The 20,779-nt window shown below is 51.8% G+C and overlaps 1 protein-coding gene and 1 pseudogene across 2 annotated transcripts; both read right to left on the bottom strand.

Annotated features, from left to right (window-relative positions):
- Positions 1-1,363: 1,363 nt before the first annotated feature.
- Sstr3 (somatostatin receptor 3) lies at positions 1,364-17,854 on the bottom strand. Of its 2 annotated transcripts, XM_085831446.1 has the most exons (5): positions 17,780-17,833; positions 16,366-16,418; positions 8,460-9,522; positions 8,127-8,273; positions 1,364-4,933 (listed from the first exon to the last, which is right to left on the bottom strand). In XM_085831446.1, exon 5 carries the CDS (start codon positions 4,891-4,893, stop codon positions 3,607-3,609), a length of 1,287 nt encoding a protein of 428 aa, XP_085687572.1. In that variant the 5' UTR covers positions 4,894-4,933; positions 8,127-8,273; positions 8,460-9,522; positions 16,366-16,418; positions 17,780-17,833; the 3' UTR covers positions 1,364-3,606. The 2 variants fall into 2 exon arrangements, with proteins under 2 accessions (XP_085687572.1, XP_029325303.1); XM_029469443.2 differs by lacking the exon at positions 16,366-16,418 and having other exon boundaries at positions 17,780-17,854.
- A 341-nt stretch (positions 17,855-18,195) lies between these two features.
- On the bottom strand, positions 18,196-19,390 carry LOC147000741 (EKC/KEOPS complex subunit Lage3 pseudogene; annotated as a pseudogene).
- Between the last annotated feature and the right edge of the window lie 1,389 nt (positions 19,391-20,779).

Raw genomic sequence — 20,779 nt, 5'->3', positions numbered from 1 at the left:
CCACCCCTTGCTCATCTCCAGGACAGCCTGGGGTCTACTACTCAAGATGGGATCTACAACTTTTCTACATGGGGTTCCATGGAGCCCAGCTGTCAGCTCCCTCTGGAACAGTGGACCACATCATCTTCAGATGTCCATCTTGTCCTTCTCAGCCTCAGACCCTGGAGGCTCCGAGCTCTTCTCCCATCATACTGTTACGGATGCACAAAGTCCTGAGCTACAAGCTTGTGGCCATGGGCCGTTGCCTGGCAACTGCTCCTGAGCGACAAGATCAAGGTAAGTCAGCAGCTTCCATAGCTGAAGAGGACTGAGGCAGGCTTGGCTGTCACTGCCTTTCTGTCTCTGCTCAGGACTAAATCACAGATTCTAATTGCCAAACCAAAACCAGCTCCTCCAGTTTCCCCTTCCTGCCCAGCACACCCTGACTTATTCCCAATCCCTGCTCTACTGCAGGCTCCTCACAGCATGACTCTGACCCCAAGGGCCTAACTCTTTCACGTATTCATCCCAGAGACTCACAGGAAGGGCCAGAGCTGCGCTGCCGCTGCCGGGCCCTGGAGACACAGCTGTATCATCCCTGCCCTGCAAGGTCAAGGTTTTCAGATACATGTGGGCACACACACACACACACACACACACACACACACACACTGCAGGGTGCCCCAGCAGTGGCTCCCAGTCTTGGTAAGTTCAGAACCATGGGAGCAGAAGAGAAACCCGGCCCATGTGGACACTGCCAGGTAGCACAGGCAGTGGCTGCAGGCACCTGCCTCATAGAACACGTTGGACACGTGTTTATGGCATGAGCAACTTCTACACAACATGCACTGAACAACATGCATGTAACTACACATACACACACACACACACACACACACACACCCCTGTATGACTGTACCTAGATACAGTAGCCACAGGCCACATAGGCACACTCAGCCTACTGCTACTCTCTGGCCCTTCCCCCACCACCCTGCCCCTCCCATACACCATTGGCCAGATTATATTGTCCATCCATGACCCTGCCCCTCCCATCACACACCATTGACCAGACTATATTGTCCATCACACTGCCACACCTCATGCTGTCTAGAAAGGCAGAGGCTAACCAGTCATCACCTCCATGGCCTTGTCTTTAGTGACTTAGCTGTATTCAATTATCTTCCTACTTTGAGACTTGCTGTTCACATGATAGTAAGAAGAGGTATCTTTTTTTGGGGGGGTGGGGGTTGCAAATCTTCAAGGGTGTAGGCTCAGACTTTCAAGCACATCTGTGTAACCCTTGAAGGACTAGGAAGTCTTATAGAGAAAGAAGCCACCCAGCTGCAAGCTCAGCCATTGGAAATACAGAGAAAAAGGTCTTAGTCACTGTCTTTATTGATAGGAGCTCGGGTCAGAAGCAGCGAAGAATCTCTCAACTGACCACCCTCCTCCCTTACCTGCCCCATCCAGGAAGGCTGGCCTGCTCACTTCCTGATCCCATTCCTTCTCAGAGGGAGGCCTGGGCTTGGCCTCAGGCCCCACACATGCCTACGTTTGCAAACTTCCTCCTTCTGGGGTGGTTTGTATTCTCCCTGGCCCTTGGCTTCGAACCTCTTGGCCCCCATTTTTCATGAATACCTTCACTTCCAGTAGCTGACACAGAAACCACCCACTGAAGGGGCAGGGTATGGGCTGAACCTGAGGTAGGGGCACCTCCACTTCGTATCCTTGCCACTTTGCATCCTTGCCACCTTGCATCCTTGCTACTTTCTATTCTTGCTACCCTTGCCACTTTGTATCCTTGACATGATGCATCCTTGCCACTTTGCATCCTTGCTATTTTGCATCCTTGCTACTTTGTATCCTTGCTACTTTGTATCCTTGCCACATTTGCATCTGTGCTACTTTGTATCCTTGCTACTTTGCAACCTTGCTACTTTGTACTCTTGCTATGTTGTGTCCTTGCCACTTTGTATCCTTGCTCCTTTGTAACCTTGCCACTATGTGTCCTTGCCACTTTGTATCCTTGCCACTTTGCATCCTTGCCACTTTGTATCCCGAGGCAGCCCTGTTGTGGCCAGCAGTAGCTTCCCCAGCAAGACTCAATTCCCTCCCAGATTCCAGCAGACTGGCAAACTGAGGAACCCCATTCTTGTTATGATGAGGATACTGAGGTGCAGAGACAGAGGGTGTGGCCAAGCGGCTTGAGGTGACTAGGATTTGTGGGTTCCCTGAGAGCCCTGCCTCTCTGCAGGGTAGGGCCAGCCTTGCTGGGACCAGAAGGACCATCTCTGGGAAGGGAGGATGAAGTCCCGAGCCAGCTGGAACAGTGGCTATTCCCTGACAACAGCCCTTTAGTCTTCACATCAGCTGGAGCCCTGGGAATACAGAGGATGGGAGGTCTGACCCATCCAAGGAGCTTACCATCCCTCCTGAGTGTCTTGAGGAGCCAAGCCCATTCCCAGGACTCTATCATGGTCTTGTGCCCCTCTCACCAGCCCCACACACCCTCCAGGGGATCCTGGCCATGTGTCTGTCTTCTTCAGATCCTGCCTGAAACCATCAACACTGCAACTGAACTTACCCTAAGGGGAGCGGGGAGGTTGGCTCAAGATCACCAAGTTCTGTTCTCTCCTCCCTCCTCTCCCATCCCCCACAGTCTTTTTTACTACTTCAGCTCCCTCTCTTTCTCCCTCTTCTTGCCTCAGGCTGCTGCATGGTGCCTGCCCTGGGGACCAGGTAGCTGACCTGAATAGCCTTAATAGGGTGAGTCAGACCTCCGGTGGCCTGAGCCTGTGTGGTGTGCAGTCCCCTCTCCCCCACCACCACCACCAGAGAAGGAATACAAAATTAGAAGACGAGTCAGCTGTAGGCCCCAGAGGGGCCCAAGCAGTAAGAACCCCTGAAACTTGGTTCCATTTGCCTTCTGGAAAATTCTTCCCCTCATGTCCAGGAGCATAGAAGGCCCAGTGCTCAGAGGCTGGGGTGAGGGTCTGTAGGACACTGGACTGTCCTGCAGAAGAGGTAGGAGGCCTGGGCATGAACAGATTGGCCGAGACCACACAGCAGCATGGGGAGGGCTCACCTGGGTCCTAAGCTGTGGCATCCCACAGCGCCAACTAACACTTCCTTTAGGTTTCAGCCAAGCAAACCCCTGGCTCACCCGCATCTCTAATTTCCCAAGTCCTGGTATATCTCCTTGAGGGCCAAGATACAGACTGATCACCAAGATATCTTGTTTCTTGGTCAGATGGCCCAAATTCTCTTAACTTGGGCCCTGATCTGAAAGGAGATTGATCCTGGTAAGGATTCCAGACCCCTCTTCTGACAGGGCCCATCCAGGCTCAGTTTACCCATCCCTGAGTCAAATGAAGAAAACAAGGCCCAGAGAGGACAAATGACCGGCCAAAGGACACACAGCAAGTCCTGGCACAGTGGCACAGAACTCAAGCCTATGAACATTCCATCGCTGGACCCCGGTACCACAGCAGTCCAGAGAGGACCAGGACAGCCATGTACATAAGGTCATTCTCGCTGCTGCTCAGATCACTGCATGTGGGTGTCCGAGCCCCGAGGTCAAGCACAGCTTCTGCTCTTTTCTGAACCACGCTGGTTCTTTGACAGTCCTTACAGATGGCTCAGTGTGCTGGCCTTGTCCCCGGCTGTGGCCTCCTGGGGCAGAAGCTGCTGCTCCTTAGCAGTCCCTGTGCAGGGCCGTGGCTGTTGTCCACTAGTGCCAGCCTGTGCGATCTGACTGAGCCTCCCGTTCATCTCCTGCCCTCTCTGCATCCTCCGCTCCTCCTCTTCCCTTCTCTCTTCTTCCTCTTCATCCTCCTCCTCCTCAGTCTTCTCTGGAGGTCCCGACCCTGGCTCCTGGCTCCGAATGCGACGTGATGGTCTTAGCAGGATCCTGCGGAAGCCCTGCTTGAAGCGGTAGGAGAGGAAGCCGTAGAGGATGGGGTTTGCGCAGCTGTTGGCGTAGGGCAGCGCCACCACCAGGAAGTAGAGACCGAAGAAGGCGGGCTCCTCCGGCAGCGGGCACACCACATTGACGATGTTGAGCAGATAGAAAGGCATCCAGCAGAGGACGAAGAGTGCCACCACGGCCACCACCATGCGTGTGACCCTGCGCTCAGAGCGGCGTCGCCGCTGGCATGTGGGTGCCTGTACCCACTGGCACGAGGGAGCCCGCACCCGCCGGGTGGTCGACCGCACCTTTACCACAATGAGCAAGTAGCACAAGCAGATGACCAGCAGGGGCCCAAAGAAGCCCAGTGCGGCCGTGTAGATGATGAAGGCCGTTCGCCAGGCAGCCGCTGGCTCTGGCCACTGCATGTGGCACGTGCTCATGCCCCGGGGCACTCCTGAGAACACAACCACAGGCAGCACCACCACAGCCGAGGCCACCCAGACAGCTGCACTGACCGTGCGAGCCACCGGTGCCGTGCGCCAGCGGGCCGAGCGTGTGGGGTGCACCACAGCCAGATAGCGGTCCACACTCATGACCGTGAGGCAGAAGATGCTGGTGAACTGGTTGATGCCATCCACGGCCATGACCAGACGGCACATGAGAGATCCGAAGGGCCAGTAGGACAGGGCGTTCTGAGCAGCCAGGAAGGGTAGCCCTAGCATGAAGAGCTCGTCAGCCAGAGCCAGGTTGAGGATATAGACACTGGTCACTGATGGGCTGGATGTGTGCCGCAGGACCACGTAGATCACCAGCGAGTTGCCCAGCAGACCCACCACGCACACCACCAGGTACACCAGAGAGATCAAGATGCCACTGACAGCCAAGCCCGTCAGGCTAGCGCCCGCGGATGCGTTCCCCAGGGTGGTATCCAGGGGCCAGGTTGAGGATGTGTTCCCAGGGTCCAAGGTCGTAGGCTCGGATGAGGGATAGGTAACAGTGGCCATGGCTGAGATGAGGATCAGTCAGCAGCCAACCAGCCCTAACCTACAGAAGAGAGAAGAGAGCTTAGTTGTGACAGAGATGCTTCCTCTGTGCCACACTGGACACCACCGCCACTTTGAACTTAGAGACCTACTATGTGCCAGCTCAGAGAGCCCGATGAGCATCTTGTGTTCTCTGCACAGCCCAGGGAGGTGAGGGATGCTATTCTTAGTTCTCAGGTGAGACACCCCCAAACTCCAGGGGAAAGTTGATATAGTTGTGTCTTTTCTAGCAGAGCCCAGAACTTCCCTCAGACTTCCAATTCCAAACAGAATGGCAGTGAGTTGTTGGCATCTCCTCTCCTGGGAGTCAGAGCCCTTGACATCTCCCAAACTCTGGCCATCCCATGGGGTCCCCTACCTACAGCCCTGCCTGGAGGGGTGAGTGTGAATGTGAGTGGGTGCCTGGACCACTCCTCCTCCGGGACAGACTGGTGATGAGAAATCTGCATCTGAAGCCACATCTCCCAGGTGCAGGGCTGCATGCAGGACCCTGCAGTTGAACACTGGATGAAGCAGGAGGATGCAGCAGGAGCAACCATTTTCTGGCACTTGGTGAGGTCCTGTGTGCCTGGGCCTAGGGGACCCTTCTGGGCTCCCCTGCTGGACTCAGAATCTCCTGGATCACTGCAGATCGGCCAACGCTGGACCGTTGCCACTACTCCCACCTCTCTCTCTCACTCAATCACATCGTTTACCAGTGAGTGAGGCATCAAATGAGTCAGAAGAACCCAGAGTGGGCAGACTTGTGAAGGTGTGGGCTGCACCCTGGGGACCTGGGAAATGGAAGCCCTCTGGCCTCCTCCTCAGCAGGTTACTGCTCCTAGAACATCCAGGTACAAGGCTAAGAGCAGTCCCTCCCATGGGCCTGACCCTCTGCCCCATCTCTTCCCCAGCCAATAAACCCCTCTTCCCACCCCACCGGTTGGTTCCCTTGGATCCTGGATCCGCTGCAGAGTGGGCTGAAGGGGAAGTCTCCAGGCTAAGAAACTGCCCTTCTCACTCCTGTATTTAACTCACTCTGGGTCTGGACCCCTCCACTAGAAGCTGAGAGTGCTTTAGGTTTCCCACAGAGCCTCTGGATATAGGAGGCTCCTGGGAAGGGGAAGCACCTAGCTCCCAGCATGCTCCTGAGGAGGAGCATATGTGACAGCTCTGAGCACCAGGCTGGTGATGCCAAGGGTGGCAACGGACCCCTGGCTGAGTGCCAAGGCGTCTCCCTGCCACACTCCAGGCTGCCCAGGTTTCTGGCAGCCTCCAAGCTCCTGGCTCCGTGAGCCCCAGAATGTGTTCCTCAACCCACCGCCCCCTCAGCTCTCTTGAGCTGGGTCTAGCGAATCTGACCAGCGGGCTGTGGGATTCTGTAGTGTCCTCACAGAGCTGGCAGCTTCTTGTTGAACCCTGACCCCAGAAGACTTCAGGAAAAGCTGGTGTCTCAGAACTGACACAACCCCTGTGCCTACAGTGTGTGACTTTCCTGTTGTCCTCACCCACTGTCCAGGAACTAAGAGGAGTATCACAATCTGGGACATAGACAGGAAGAAGCACTTATAGGAGGACCTGTGACCCATCATCCTAGTTTACAGACTGCCAAATTGAGGCCGGGCTAGGGCAGGTCCCTGACTCAGTATTGTGGTGGTCTCACTACCCTGCTGGCTTAAGCAGAACTTGTCTGGCTGTTTGTGCTCTTGAACTCTGGACCATGGGCCCAAAGTCTCAGCCCCACAGGAGTCTAGAGATGGGCATTTAAATTCCTGGAACAGAGCCATGAATCTCAGAGTCTCAGGGTTTTCAGGCCCCATAACTTTGAAACAGGGAATACTCCAACTCCAGACAGCTGGAGTCAAACCATCCTAGGTAAGGAACTTTGGGATCTAGGACCTTACGGTTCTGCTCCCGGGGTGGGGGTGGGGCACCCCTACGTCACCTGGCCACTCAACCCACTTGCTTTACGCAGTGCCTCTTTATAGCTTTCCCATAGGGTGGCCAATCACAGGTGCCCAGGATGGCAGGAGAAGGGAGAGCAGAGAGCCAGGCAAACCTCATTTCCTGACTTGAGACACAGATGCCCTCAGGAAAGCCCAGCGTGTGCTCCAAGGAAGGCCCCTCCAGGCCCACATAAGCACATTCATAGCCTGCAAAAGCATGTGTGTACAACACACACACACGTACACACACGTACACACACATGCGCGCGCACACACACATACTCACAGGAACACAGCTACCCAGCCAGACCCTCCTCAGACTCGGAGGTGGAACATCCCTCCTGGTACCCTGGCTCCCCTCCAAGACACCCTCCTTGCTGTCAAAGTTGATGGGCCAGGCAGGTGCCAGAACAGAGAAATCACAGCTTTTCACTGAGGGGGGAAACAGACCTGCAATTTCGATGCCGTCTTTTCTTTAAGGTTCTGTGATCCTATGCCTGATCTAATTCCTCCTTGGGAGGGAAGGAGGGAGGGAGGGAGGGAGGGACTTTGCCTCCCTGTCTGGTTTATCTTTGGCATGAGCTTGCCTGAAAACTGGGGGTGGAATCTCCTCAGAACTGTTCAGGAGGGGAGAGACACACAGAGAGGGTGAGTGAGTACTCCCAAGCCTCACAGCAATTAAGGGTGGCCCCTCGGGCGTGCCAGGGACTCCTCTCACTAAGCGCCTACCCTTTCCGAAGCGCTTTCCTTCAGCACCTAGCCTATCGCCATGAACTTAGTAAGTACTAGTGGAAACAAGCAAGCTAAGCAGGGAGAAGTCAAAGGAGCAAGGCTGGGGCAGGTGATGAGGAAGGAAAGTTGAAGCTCAGAGAAGTTAAGTGACTTCTACAGGGTCACCCACCCGGTGAGTGAGAAATCCTGTCTGCCTACTGGACCATGCTGGCTTCCTTAAAGGCCTCTGGCGTGGAGTTGTCAAGAGTCAGGACATCCAGGGACAATGTAGGCTGAGGACCCCTGGCTGGCTCTGCAACGCACCTGTCCTCTGCACCCCTGGACCTTCCCCCCTCCCCACAAGAGGCTGGGATTTTATTAGCCGGCAGTGACTGACATGAGCCATAGGCCTGGAGCCTGACCCTCAGAGCCACCCCCTCAAGCCCTGAGCTGAGAACTTGGCCTCTGCTGATGCTATGCTGTGTGACCTTGGACAAGTCACTTCTCTCTGGTTCCAGACTAGACTCCTCCTACTTTAACGGAGACGTTCATTCCTACCTTACAGGGTTGCTGCAGAGGTGGAGGGGGCTCATCAGATGCACCACTGCCAGCTTCAAGGGATGCTCAAGGCCCGGGAGGCCAGATGGTAGCTTGCGTCTGGTTTGGTCCAGTTCTGACATTCTGCTGCACGGAGGCTCCAAGATTCTGGAATAATGGCATAAGATGCTGAGATTAATAGTCCTTCCTGCCTTCCAGCCCACACACCAAAAGCCTCATTGCTTTCTGGAACTCCCTACCCTTTGCCAGCCCCAGATTTAGCCCCAAGTTCAATCTGGTGAGAGATTCCCAGGTATCCCACCCTCCAAGTTCCCATGACCTCAGCTCTCTTACCTGCCCACTGGGCAAGAACTCCCTTTGTAGTTGCCAGGCTGGTTAGCACTCTGCAGCCAGGTACCACCAGAGCACAGCCAGCTGGGGTGCCACACCGTGCACACTCGTCCAGCATTCGTGGGCGTGGGCCCTTCCTAGGTCCTTGGGGGCCACGTCAGCCCACGTCGCCTCTCCCATCTGGTCCTCGGCCCTGACTTGCCACCCGCACCTCCAGGTACGTCACCCCCCATCTCCAGGACACGTGGAGGGTGCCGGACACGGGATGGGGGGTCTTCGGATGGCACCCAGTTGGGGGTGGCAAGAGACACTTCTCAAGATGACAGAAATGTGAGATAGCAGGGGACATAAGAAGCCAGAGGAAAATAAGGAAAGGAGGGGGAGGGTCGGAGGTGGAGAGAGAGAAAGGAGAGGGAGAAGAGACAGTGTGTGGGTGGAAAGGCAGAATGAGGGGGAGTAAGGAGAGATGCCTAGCAAGGAGCAGGGACAGAGGAGCTAAGAGGAGAGGCGAGAATAGATGGACGGAGGAGCAGGGAGAGATGCAGAAAAAGGCAGGGACAGAGGGAGGCAGGAGGAAGGAGAAAGAGGGGGTGGTGGGGACAGTGACAGAGAAGGATTGTGCCACAGATGGTGACATAGAGAGCCAGCAGACGCGGGGGGTGGGGGGAGCAGGAGGGTGCGGGAGGGGCCGGGAAGAGGAACTGAGCACCGGACAGCAGGTGCCAGACTGAGGGGCCGCAGGTTAGGGGCGGAGGCCAGGCCGGGAGAGGGAGAGGCAGATCTCGTTACCGGGGAGATTTCAGCCACCCACGCTGGCCTTGGCTCCTTCAGGGACTTGGAAAAAAAGAGGGGAGCAGCAGAGAGAGGGAGCTGCCTGCCAGAGGCAGGACAGCACCAGATCCCTGGGACTGTAGTTACCCATAAGGGAGGGGTCTGCTCAGCGGAATGAGGAGGAGAGGGCAGGGTGGGCTCCGAGATGTGGGCTCCGAGCCCGAATACCCCTTGTGGAGGATTCTAGGAGCAGCAGGACGGGTCCAGGAGACTGTGATGCTGGGGTCAGTTGGATCTGGACAGAGGAGCAGAGAGATGGTTTAGAAAGTAAGTATTTTAGGCTTTGAGAGCCGAGAGTCAAAGGTATACACCGAGGAAACAAATTCTCACTCTTAACTGATACACTTTGAATAATAACAACTGCCCTTGAAGACAATTGTTCATAACACATCAGCTGATGCGCTCCCTGGGAGGGGGAATATGTTGCTTCATTGGTGCGTGAAGGTGGTGGTCCCTGGCATCAGATTCCTCACAGGTGCCTACCTATATAAGCCATTCTCTCTTGGCTTGTAATCTGCACAGACTAAGTAGTAAACTGTGGCCATCTGTGGCTGCTGTTGGTCTAAAACAGACACGAGCTCTGAGCAGCCCTGAGGGTCCAAGGTGGGGGGGGGAGCTTCTTGGTGCTGTGTTTCTCTGCTCTCAGCCCTGCATGACGCTTCCCAGTCACCTGCTGCCCACTATCCCTGTTGCCCCCTACCCACAGATTCCCTTTGGCTCTCTAAGCTCTGAGCTCATCAATTTTATTCATTCATTCATTCATTCATTCACTCATTCACTCACTCATTCATTCATTCATTTGTCCATCATTCTCTGACACCATTGCCTCCAGCCTGGGTCCAGGTTCTAGGGATAAAAGGAATGGAGTTGACCCCGGGCAGGCAATCCACACCATATCACTAAAGAGAGTCCAACCTTAGCTGGGACAAAAAGGAATTGGGTACAGAGATGGGGCTGGGAACCATGAGGCTGGGTGAGGAGCTGGCTTCACCAAGCAAGGATCTAGGTAGGGCAATCACAACTAAGCCTCAGGGGACTTATGGTCATCTTGGGATCTGGTCCTCTCAATCTGGGTGAGCAGGGAGCTCCTGAGAATGGGGCAGGGGTCTGGACCTTGATTTAGGTTTCCACAGTTCTTTCACCGCTGCAGGAGTCACACCCAGGGCAAGGACAGGAGCAGGAGGCTAGGCAGGAGCCTCAGGGTCTTCGCACAGGCTTTACCTGCAGCTGGAATACTGATTTTACACCATCCCCATGTGGGGGCAAACGGTTATCTGGTTGACCCCAGGACAGGGAGTCTTACCCTCAGATGTCCAAAATCTGTTCTCACAGCTGTGATTTACTTCCTGGTGACTCATCTGAAGCTGGGCATGGATATTTTCTTTCTTTTTTTTTTCTTGGATATTTTCTGTATTGGACTGTCAGTCCCCCAATGTCAAGCTCTAGACATGGTTCCCAAGGAGGCCCTGGGTTGGCACCAGCCTAGCACATGGTAGGCATTCGACCCCATTACAAATGAAAAAGGATGGAAGATGGATAAATGGATAAATGGGTGCATAAAAGGGTGGACACATGGATGGTTGGATGGATGATCAGACAGACAGATGGATGGACAGACAGACAGTCAGATAGATGGATGGATGGTCAGACAAATGGATAGACAGATGGATCGATGGATAGATGAATGGATGGATGGGTAGATGGATAAATGGATAGATGCATGGATGGCCAGATGGATGGATGGATGGATGGATGGATGGACAGATAGACAGATGGATTGATGGATAGGTGGATGGATGGACAGATGGATGGATGGATGATGGATAAATGGGCAAATGGATAGATGGATGAGAGATGACTGAACTCATGGAGTTCATGGGTGGGTGAGTGGGTGATGGCTAGATGAATCAGGAGTAGCAGAGGGACAAGAAGGGACACCTGGTTCCTGAGGGCTAGAAGTTAGAGAGTGAGTGGAAGGTGTACTATGTGCAGACTGGGACCAATTCTGCCAGCAAAGTGACCCGAGGCTCCTGTTGAGCCCTTTTCTCTGGTAAGCCAGAGCAGAGAGGGGAAAGTGTAGGTCCACACCTAGAGTTCTGGGAGCAAGGGACAATGCAGATGCAGAGGGACCCCATCGAGATGGCCCTGCCCTGGAAATCTGAGGTTCTAGAAGCCTGTGACTCAAAATCCCAAATCCCTGACTTCTGGTTGGACCTGGCTCCCAGGGCTGTCAGATCTGCTGGGGTCCTGCAAAGGCTACTTGGCTGGCTTTCCCATGTGATCTTGGCCTTGGCAAAACCCTGATGGTATCTCCACCCTCACAGTAGAGGCTCCCATGGCCAGCAATGGTGCCATGAGACAAATAGTTTTTCAGGAGCCCAGACACAACTGGAAGCCAGGAGTATCACCATGGGGCCAGGGAAGGACCTAGCTACTGAAACTAGTCTGTCTTCTAAAACATGAGATGACTTTCTGGCCATCTCTTAAACTTTCTCACTAATGTCCCCATTAAGGATGTCTTAGGGCTTGTCACCCCCTGCTGGCTCCTTCTGGAGCTGAGTCTCAGGTCTGCTTTGTACTGACTGTGTGACCTCAAATATGTGTCTGAGCCTCTCTGGATCTCATTGCCAGCTCCTACTTCATAGGGTTATGCAGATAACAGAATGAGCCACCCCACCCCTCACCCTCACCCCCCACACACTGCAGCAGCTCTTGTGACCCAGTGACTTCTAACTTCTGAGCTCCTGCTTGTGAGGGAACCGAGGACCATGACGTTGGACAGTGGGACTCTGTCCTGGCTCTGTCCCCAGCCACATGACTGTAAAACCCACTTCTTGGAACTTCAGTGTTCTTCAGCAGAGGCCACCACCTGGCTGGCAGACACTTGACCTCGGTTGACAGGAGACAGAGAAGAGGCTCATGGGATGCCCACACACCCTCCCCTCTCTCACCTGGCTGATTCTCCAGAGGCCTCAGCAGCCTTCACAAGATTCTAAGAATGCCAGCCTCCCCTCCCCTCCCCTCCCCGATTTATCACACTGATTTTCTCTTTTGAACAAAAGATACTTGAAAATCAAGAAGGACACTGTGACCTTCCCTTCTCAATTTGAAAGCAGGGGCTGAAGGCCATGAGAGGAGGATCTCCCAGGACCCAGAGGATCATAACCCACCTGCTTACCAGGCAGGGCTGGGGAAGGTTGGGCCTGTAGAGCCTGCTTTCCATTTAACCCTCTTCTTCCCGCAGGACAGCTGCCAGAGCCCATGAGGATGGGAGCATCCCCCTCCCCTGCCCCCCATGGGGAAAGTGATCAGGGAACTCTCCTGTACTGTCCCTGTTGATACGAGTCACACGAGTCACACGCCCTTCTCCCTTTAATCTGCTCTGTGTCAATTTTATTCTTAGCTCGGCCCAGACCCTTAGACAGCACAGTGAGACCAGCCTACTCAGGAGGCACAGGGACTCTATTAAAATGCTGAGTCACAGCCTGACTGCTTGAGGCTCTCCCATGGCCACCTGTCACTCCTGACACTGCCACAGTTCTTAGTGTCGCACTTCCCCTCCCCCACTGACCTTTCATTGCACTTTACCCCTCCTCTTGTTCTACATACCCTCCCCGAAGCCTGAACCCTTTGCCCACACACACATCTCCCCTTCCCTTCTCACAAGCTTAGACATCACCTGCTCTGAGGCAGGCTTCCTCTCCTGGGCCTCCCTTTTCTGTCGGCAATGCAATTATTTTTCATTTCTGATTTGCTCTTGTGTTCTTCAAGCATTATTCGCAAACAGGTTTCTGAATCGTCTTGTGCTAAAAAGGTTTTAAACGAAGAAGACACAGCCATCCTCCAACGGCCCTCTCCCTAGTTTGTCTCAGAGGCAGCTCTGACCTTTAGTTGTGTTTATGTGCACACATCTTCCGAAGCATCCTTCTGCCTTCTCTACACCCCTACCCCCACGCACAAACTTGGTGTGTTTGAGATAGGCTCTCATTATGGAGCCTAGAGTGACTTTGCACAGTTGATCCTTCTCCCTCAACCTTCCGAGGTCAGAGCTCCTAAGTGTGGGCCACCCAACACAACAGGCATTTTAAATTTTTCCTTAAAAAAAAAAACCCAACAACCTTTTTATTGATCCTTTGCGAGTTTCCCATCATGGACCCCAGTCTGGCTCATCTCCCCACCCTCTCATATTCACCCTTTGCCCTAGCAACTTCCCTCTCCCCCCACCAAATAAAACACACACACACACACAAATAAACAAACAAAACAAAGCATAAAAAACATCTCACTATGGAAGCTGCAGTGTGTCACACTGTGTCCCACAGTCTATCCCTCCGCCTACCCACACATCTTCATTTGGGAATGTTCACTGCAGTGAGTCACTGGTCTGGTTCAAGGTCCCTGGCTTCTATGACATCAATATTGGTTCCTCCCAGTTTTCCTGTTGTTGCCGTGTGTTGTGGAGATCTGGATCGGCAGGACTGGCCCTTTCACACACTCCAACAGTTCACAGATGATGTAGATGTTGGAATGGGCCAAATCAAAATTCTGGGTCTAGGCCTGGGTGATAGCTAAGCTGGTCCACCCACCTGCTCTCCCTTATCCATACCATCAGGGGGAGCTCTCCAACACTGCTCTGGCTAGGCTACCCAATGTGGCCATCAGTAAGATGCAAGTAGCTCTCCTGCTCTCAAACCCTCTGCCATGCCTGCAAAGGCAGCTCCACTGTGATACACAGGGATACACTGTGATACAGTGGAGCTGGGCATGGGGAGGGTAGCACTCTTCCAAATGCTGCAGCCTGAGAGGGGCTGGGCCAACTCTCCTGCTCCCTGTCCTGAGGCCAGCTTTCCTGACTGCAGGAGGTGGTGAGGAGAGTTCAGGGGGAGGGCATCACCACTGTACCCAGGCTACCTTCCAGCAGATGAGTGGAGGGGTCAGCTCTCTCCCACACTCATGCCCTCAGGGCCAGCTCACCCTCGTCCCTGTCACGAGGGCCAGCTTCACTGTGCCACACTGGAGAGAAGTATGTTCTACTCTCCTGAGTGTAAACCATTTACTTTATGTGTCTGAGTTTTTCCCTGCATATATGTCTGTGTACCACATGTATAGCTGGTGCCAAAGGAGGTCAGAAGAGGGGACCAGACGGTTGTTATGAGCTGTGTGTGTGTGTGTGTGTGTGTGTTGGGGGGTAGAGTGTTGAAAACCAAAACGACTTCTTTCTTCTGAAAGAGCATTCATTGCTCTTACCAGCCGAGGCATCTCTCCGGCCCCCTCTACAGCAGAGATCTTGATTTCTTACTCCCTCCTATAACTCTTCATTCTTTCACTTGCTTACTTAAAAAAATAAACATATTCATTTTCTGGGGCTAAGAATTTCCACATGACCCTACAGTGCTCTCTCGCTTAGGAGGCGTGTAGCCTCCAGAAAGTGTGTGTGCCTGGAGACAGTTAATGCCTTGCTGTCATGGTCAGGCAGGGTGGGTGTTGCATTCTGCCACTGAGTCACTTTGGCTTAGCTCATGGACGCCATCTTTCTTTTTGGTCTTAGACTCCCTTCACTGTGCCCATCCCCAGTCCACAGTCCACGCATATTACAGGAGGCCTCCCTCCCTTTTCCTCCTTCTTGTCTCTGGCTGTTCTGAGGCAAGCGGCTTTCCTCCACCACGCCCTTCTCTCCATAGCCATGGATCTAAAAGCAGTGAAGCCAGCTGGTTATGGATGGAAGCTTCTGGAAGCACAAGCCAAGATAACACCGTTCTGCCCCTAGGCTATGCACTTCAGATATTTTGTTGCTACCACACTAAAGGGAGGGGGGGGAATCACACAGGAAGGTTGGTTCTGAGAAGTGAAATGATGTCTATGATAATTCTTGACTATGTGGTCCAGAGGCTTTAGAACGTGTTTGTGGGAGGAACCTGAAAATTTGACATGAGCTGGTAGATCCCTGAAATGTTGTAAGCAGAGCTGGTTAGGGCATTCTGGTTGAACCTTAGGAAACTGGAATGCAATGGGGGATATTATATGGAACCATGAGTAAATGAAGCCTTAAAGCCTTCCCTCCCTGTGTGGTTTTTATCACTGTGTTTTGTCACAGCAATAGAAAACCTAGCTAAGTCAAATTGGTACCAGGAGTGGGGTAATTGCCATGACAGAACTGACCATGTTGTTTTGAATAGGATTACGGAAAAGCTTCAGAACTTTGGGCTGCAAAAGCCATTGAGTGTTGAGAGCTCAGTGAGCTGTTCTGTAGGAACTTGGAAGATAAACCTGCTGAGAGCAATGCAGAGAATGGATGCCCAACTTATGAAGTTCAGAGGGAAGCAGACTACTGGGCTATTTATGTGAATAATCTTTGGTTCTGCTCAGTTGCAACTAAAGAATTAGCTGTGATTAAGAGACAGCATCATTGAGGTGAAATCTTCTGGGAAGTGTTTTCTGAGAGTCAGCACACAGAATCTATGTTCCAGAAGGAGCCAAGATTGTACCTTTTGCTGGCAACCAAACTTGATAGTGCAAGAGTGCCCCAGGTGGTCCTGATTTTGAAGACACAAATGGGTCATGAAGAGCAGCTGAGATCTGGCACTGTGTAGCCTGACTGGAGTCCCTGAAGAGAGGCCAGGAGAGGCTATTGGTAAAAGTGCAGCTCAGTTGCAGCAAGAGACCTGTGGTGGTCTGGATAGGAATGGCCCTCATAGATTCGTGTGTTTGAAATCTTGGCTCATAGGGAGTGGCACTATTAGGAGATGTAGCCTTGTTGGAGTGAGTGTGGCCTTGTCGGAGGAACTGTGTCACTATGGGAGTGGGTTTTGAGGTCTCATATGCTCAAGCTATACCCAGTACGGCACACTGTCTTCTGCTGCCTTTGGATCAAGATGTAGACCTCTCAGCTCCTTTTCCAGCACCATGTTTACCTTCATGCACTTTGCTTCTTGTCAAGGTAATGAACTAAACCTCTGAAACTGGAAGGCAACCTCGATTAAATGATTCCCTCAACAAGGGTTACCATGGTCATGATGGCGCTTCACTGCAATAGAAGCCCTAACTAAGACAGAACTCGAGCATTTTTGGAGACACGTACCATGGGGTGATCACCAAGAGCAGCAAGAGCACTGGGGTGTAGCCAGATGGATCCTAGAAGACAAGCTGTGCATGTTACAGAAGCCAGAGCAAAAGCAGTGACCCAAGCCCCTTAGAAGAACCCAGAAGATCTCGAGTGATCCCAGGTAATTGGACAGTTTAGGTTATTCACACTTTTGGAGTTTGGTGTTTCTTTGTTCAGATTATGACCATGCCCTGATTCCTCCCTTTTGAAGTAGGAAAGCATTTGATTAATTTTTTATTTGACAGGAGCCCACAGATGAGAGACTTTGAATTTTAAAAGACTTCAGATTTTAAAAGAGACTGGCTATTTTAAAGAGACTGGACTTTTAAGTGTTTAAAAAATTTAAAGACTCTGAAACTTCTAAAATTTGGAATGTTTATATTGTAATGTCAATATTAATGTGTGGTCGTGGGGAAGAACAGTCAAGGAAAGTTTATGGTTTAATGGTGATGGGTTTGTGTGTCAAGTTAACAAGAGGTCAACTGTGCTTGCTAGTTTTATGTCAACTTGATACAAGGTAGAGATATTTGAAAGGACAGAAAATCCCTCCATAAGATCTGGCTGTAGGGGATTTCAGAAGTTGTTGGGAGAGGGCCCAGCACATTGTGGGTTCTGCGTTCTATAACAAATCAGGCTGAGTAAGGCAGTAAGCAGCTTGCCCCCATGGCCTCTGAATCAGCTCCTGCCTCTGGTTCCTGCCCTGCTTGAGTTCTATCTCTTATTGTTTTTGATGATAAACTGTTCCATGGAACTGTGAGTGCATAAACCCTTTCCTCCCCAAGTTATTTTTGGTCACGGTGCCTCGTCCTAGCAATAGAAACCCTGACTAAGACAGATGTGGACAGAGTCAGTGCCTGTGAAGCTTCTGATGGGAACATGAATGCTCTAGGGACTAGACCACACACCATTTATGTTTGCTTATGTCTGTCCAAGAATCTAACTCTGTTTTCCCCATGCCATGAGACTTTGTGAGACTCAGCTTCAAGGTGGCTGACTGACTTTTCTGGCAGACAAAGTTTTAAGGCATTTTCAGCATTTAGGTTACAGCGCAGTTATTGCTAGCTGCCTTTAGCCATGTTGACGGTGAGCACAGAGAAGAATTTGAAAACCTTGCAGATTGCTCAGAAAAGGAATGGTTAAAGTTCGCTCGAAGAGGAGAAGTAGATTGCTAAAGAGACTCACACCATTAAAAGGATAGCTGGTGTAATGGCACACGTCTTTACTCCCAACCCTGGGAGGCACAGGCAGGGAGAGAATCTCTGGGAGTTCAAGGCCAACCTGGTCTACAAAGGAAGTCCCAGGCCAGTTGTGGCCGTGCAGTGAGAACCTGCCTCAGAAAACAAAAACCACCACCACCAACAACAACAAAAACAACAAAAGAAGCCAATACCTTGTATCTGACCAGTAAGGAAAAGTACTTCAAGGCCATCTCAAGAATTGGTCAGACGTCAGCCATTGGCAGTATCTACACTGTTAATGTAATCTTTTAAAAGACTTTCCCAGAATTCCTTTCACCATGCTCAATCTGCCCAGGCTTTCGAATCAGCCACAGTCATGGTCCACAGCTCTTGCTTGTGACGGTGGCGGACCTTCTGTCATTCATATGACTCTGGTTTTGCAGCCACAAAGAGTGGAAGGGTTGTAAGATCACGGAGGCAACCACGAAGATTCCAAAGGAAATCCTGGGAGGCTGGGGACGGGGGTTGTGGCTGGGTCAGCCCCAAGAGTCCCCTCTTGTGTGAAACTGGGGAGAAAGTTGAAGATGCTGTGGAGACCATGCCAAGCTGGAGATGCCAAGAGACTTGGAAGAGCTGCCAAGGGAAACCATGAGCAGTGAGCAGAGCCAATCCAGGAAAGAGGCCGTGTACATTAGAGCCAGCAAGGCCAGAGCAGTGAGATATGTGCCAGGATGTTCACATCATGACACCATGTGCCCCAGATGCAAAACATGATATACAGGATTTGATGTTTGACCTGTTGGGTCTTTGGCCTCACATCTCCTTTCTGTTCTCCTGCTTAACCATGAGCTTTTCTACCAGTGCCTAAAGTCCAGAAATAGACTCTGAGACTGAATTACTTTTTTTTTTCCAAATGCAGATTAGCAGCATAGCTTTATTTTCTTCAGCAACAAAACATTGAAGCACTAGACTAAATGGCCCCTAAGTGCCTGAGGACCAAGTCAGGAAAAAAAATATTAGCCCCCCCCACATTTTTGCAGTAGTTACTATTTCTAGAACCAAATTGTATTGCTTAGGAAGAGATGGAGATAAGGTCAGACATGGGTCCCCAGCCAGACTTAATGGGAAACCGGGGGCCCAAAGAGCTGTACGGTGTTTACCACTAGGGAAAGCTGGTCAAGAAAGTTGATGATGGAAATTCGGAGGAGGCGAGAATCTTCCGCGATCCAGCGTACCTCCAGCATGCAGCCGCTCACTTTAAGCTTCCTCCCTACCAGTCCTCGGTGTGGTTCGACATCTGGAACTAGGGACCCACAGGCAATTTCTGCCTCCAAAGAGGTCGGGAAAGGCACGAAGAGGGCGAATCTATGATATCGGCTTCCAGGCCTTTGGGTTAAAGGCACGGTGTTTTTGCTGGGATTTCGGGAGGCTTCCAGTGCTCTTGCAAAAGGGTGCGCTCCACTGGGAATAACTGCCTTTGTGTCTGCATTACCAGGACAGCAGCGGCTTGTCGGACCGGAGGCGCCATCTGCAGTGTGGCTTAAACCTGTGTGTGCTGTCTGCATTTCTGCTGCTGTTCTTCCTTCCAATCCACCTTCGCGTTACCAGCCCGCCGCCTCCGCCATTGCTGCGGCCCAGAACCCGCCTTCGGAATTACTTTTTGAATTAATAAATGGCTAAGCCACAAGCTTGGGCTTGTTCCCCGACGTACTCGTAACTCAATAAACTGTTTATTCTATTACATGAGTGCCACACGGCTGCACTCAGTTTCATAAATCTGTCTCCTCCGAGTTCAGGCAAATCTCCTCCCACAGCAGACTCTATCCCAGAATCCTCTCTTCCTGCCAGGACTCCCACCTCCTACTTCCTGTCTAAGCTAATAGGCCAGAAGCTTTTTATTGACAGGTGATGCTCCCACCCAGTGCACAAAAGATTCTCTCTACACCCCTGTTCCACCGGAAAGAATAAGAATGTTTGCTGTGTGGTGTTATATACTTTTGATTTTGTCAATTTGCCTGGACTCTCAGTTTCGGTTTGAACTTTTGATCAATATTGAAATTGTTGGGACGTTTGGAGAAAACCTCGGTGCAGTCCTGAGTATGAACAGGGCAGCCGTGTTGAGTAGACTGGTCGTCTTCTGCAAACGTCTTTATTTGGAGATTAAGTGTGATCTAAGGAAATGCATTAGGTGTCAAACTGACATGGGCTGGTACTGCAAAGGTGAATCTCAATTATCTAGTTGATTGAATTGAGAGACACCTAGGAAATTAATAAAGAACAGCCTGAGTGTCTGTGATCATTTCCAGAAACGACTTGATAATGGAGCCTCTGACTTAATCACTGATTTAATCCCCTGAGAGTCTAATTTCAGACAGACTATTGGGAAGTGGAACTGCGGAACCTAGGGCCTAATGGGAGGAAGCAGGTCACTCAGACCGTGGTTCAGAAGGGTTAAACCTTGGTCCTGGCTCTTTGTTCTTTATCCGTTTGCTGGCAGATTACAGAGATGAGCAAGCTCTGCTCCACCATGTCCCTCCTACGTGGTGTTCCAGCCTGGCTACTGGCCTAAAAGGGAAGAATTGACCAACCACCAACCAAAGCCTTGGAAACAAGCCAAAACAAATCTTTCTTCCCGTAAATGCTATATCTTGGCTAACTTGTCCCTGTGGAGGGGTTACCAAGTAAGATAGAATTCACATCTTCCAAATCCAGTGTGGGTCTTCACCCTGGCTTTCTTGAAGCAGGCTCAGAAGGTTAACTGCTCCTCAAGCAGGCTCTTCAGTGTCCTAAGCCATCACTGTCATCGACAGCCTACAGTGTCCAGATCCACACACCTCCCCCTTGAGTTCCAGGAGGTGGGCTTGCTCTGTGTCATTTTGATCTGCACCCCTCCCCCATCCTTTCCTCTTCCCATCATGCCCTGAGGTCTAGCCTTCACCACCCTCTGCTCTATAGTTCAACTACCAGGATTTGAGGTCATAGCTGTCCCACAGTTTCTCTGCACACAGATTTTTTTTTTCTGTTTCTTCTGTCCTTGGTTCGTGGCCACCTTTCCATGGGGCCAGGGTATAAGGACTTAGGGTATATGTACCATCCCATGGTATACCAACCCTGGGTGTACTGACCCTCAGACCTTTCTGTACAGAAGATTCTGATGTGTGGAACAAATCACAAAGGCAAAGGTATTCACGTGTCTGTCTCTCCTTGACCTC

The sequence above is a fragment of the Mus caroli genome, unplaced genomic scaffold, assembly GCF_978045245.1.
Source record: "Mus caroli unplaced genomic scaffold, Mus_caroli_1 scaffold_16, whole genome shotgun sequence".
NCBI lineage: Eukaryota > Metazoa > Chordata > Mammalia > Rodentia > Muridae > Mus > Mus caroli.
Note: the sequence above shows the minus strand (reverse complement) of the source record. Positions and strands in the feature narration are given on the sequence as shown.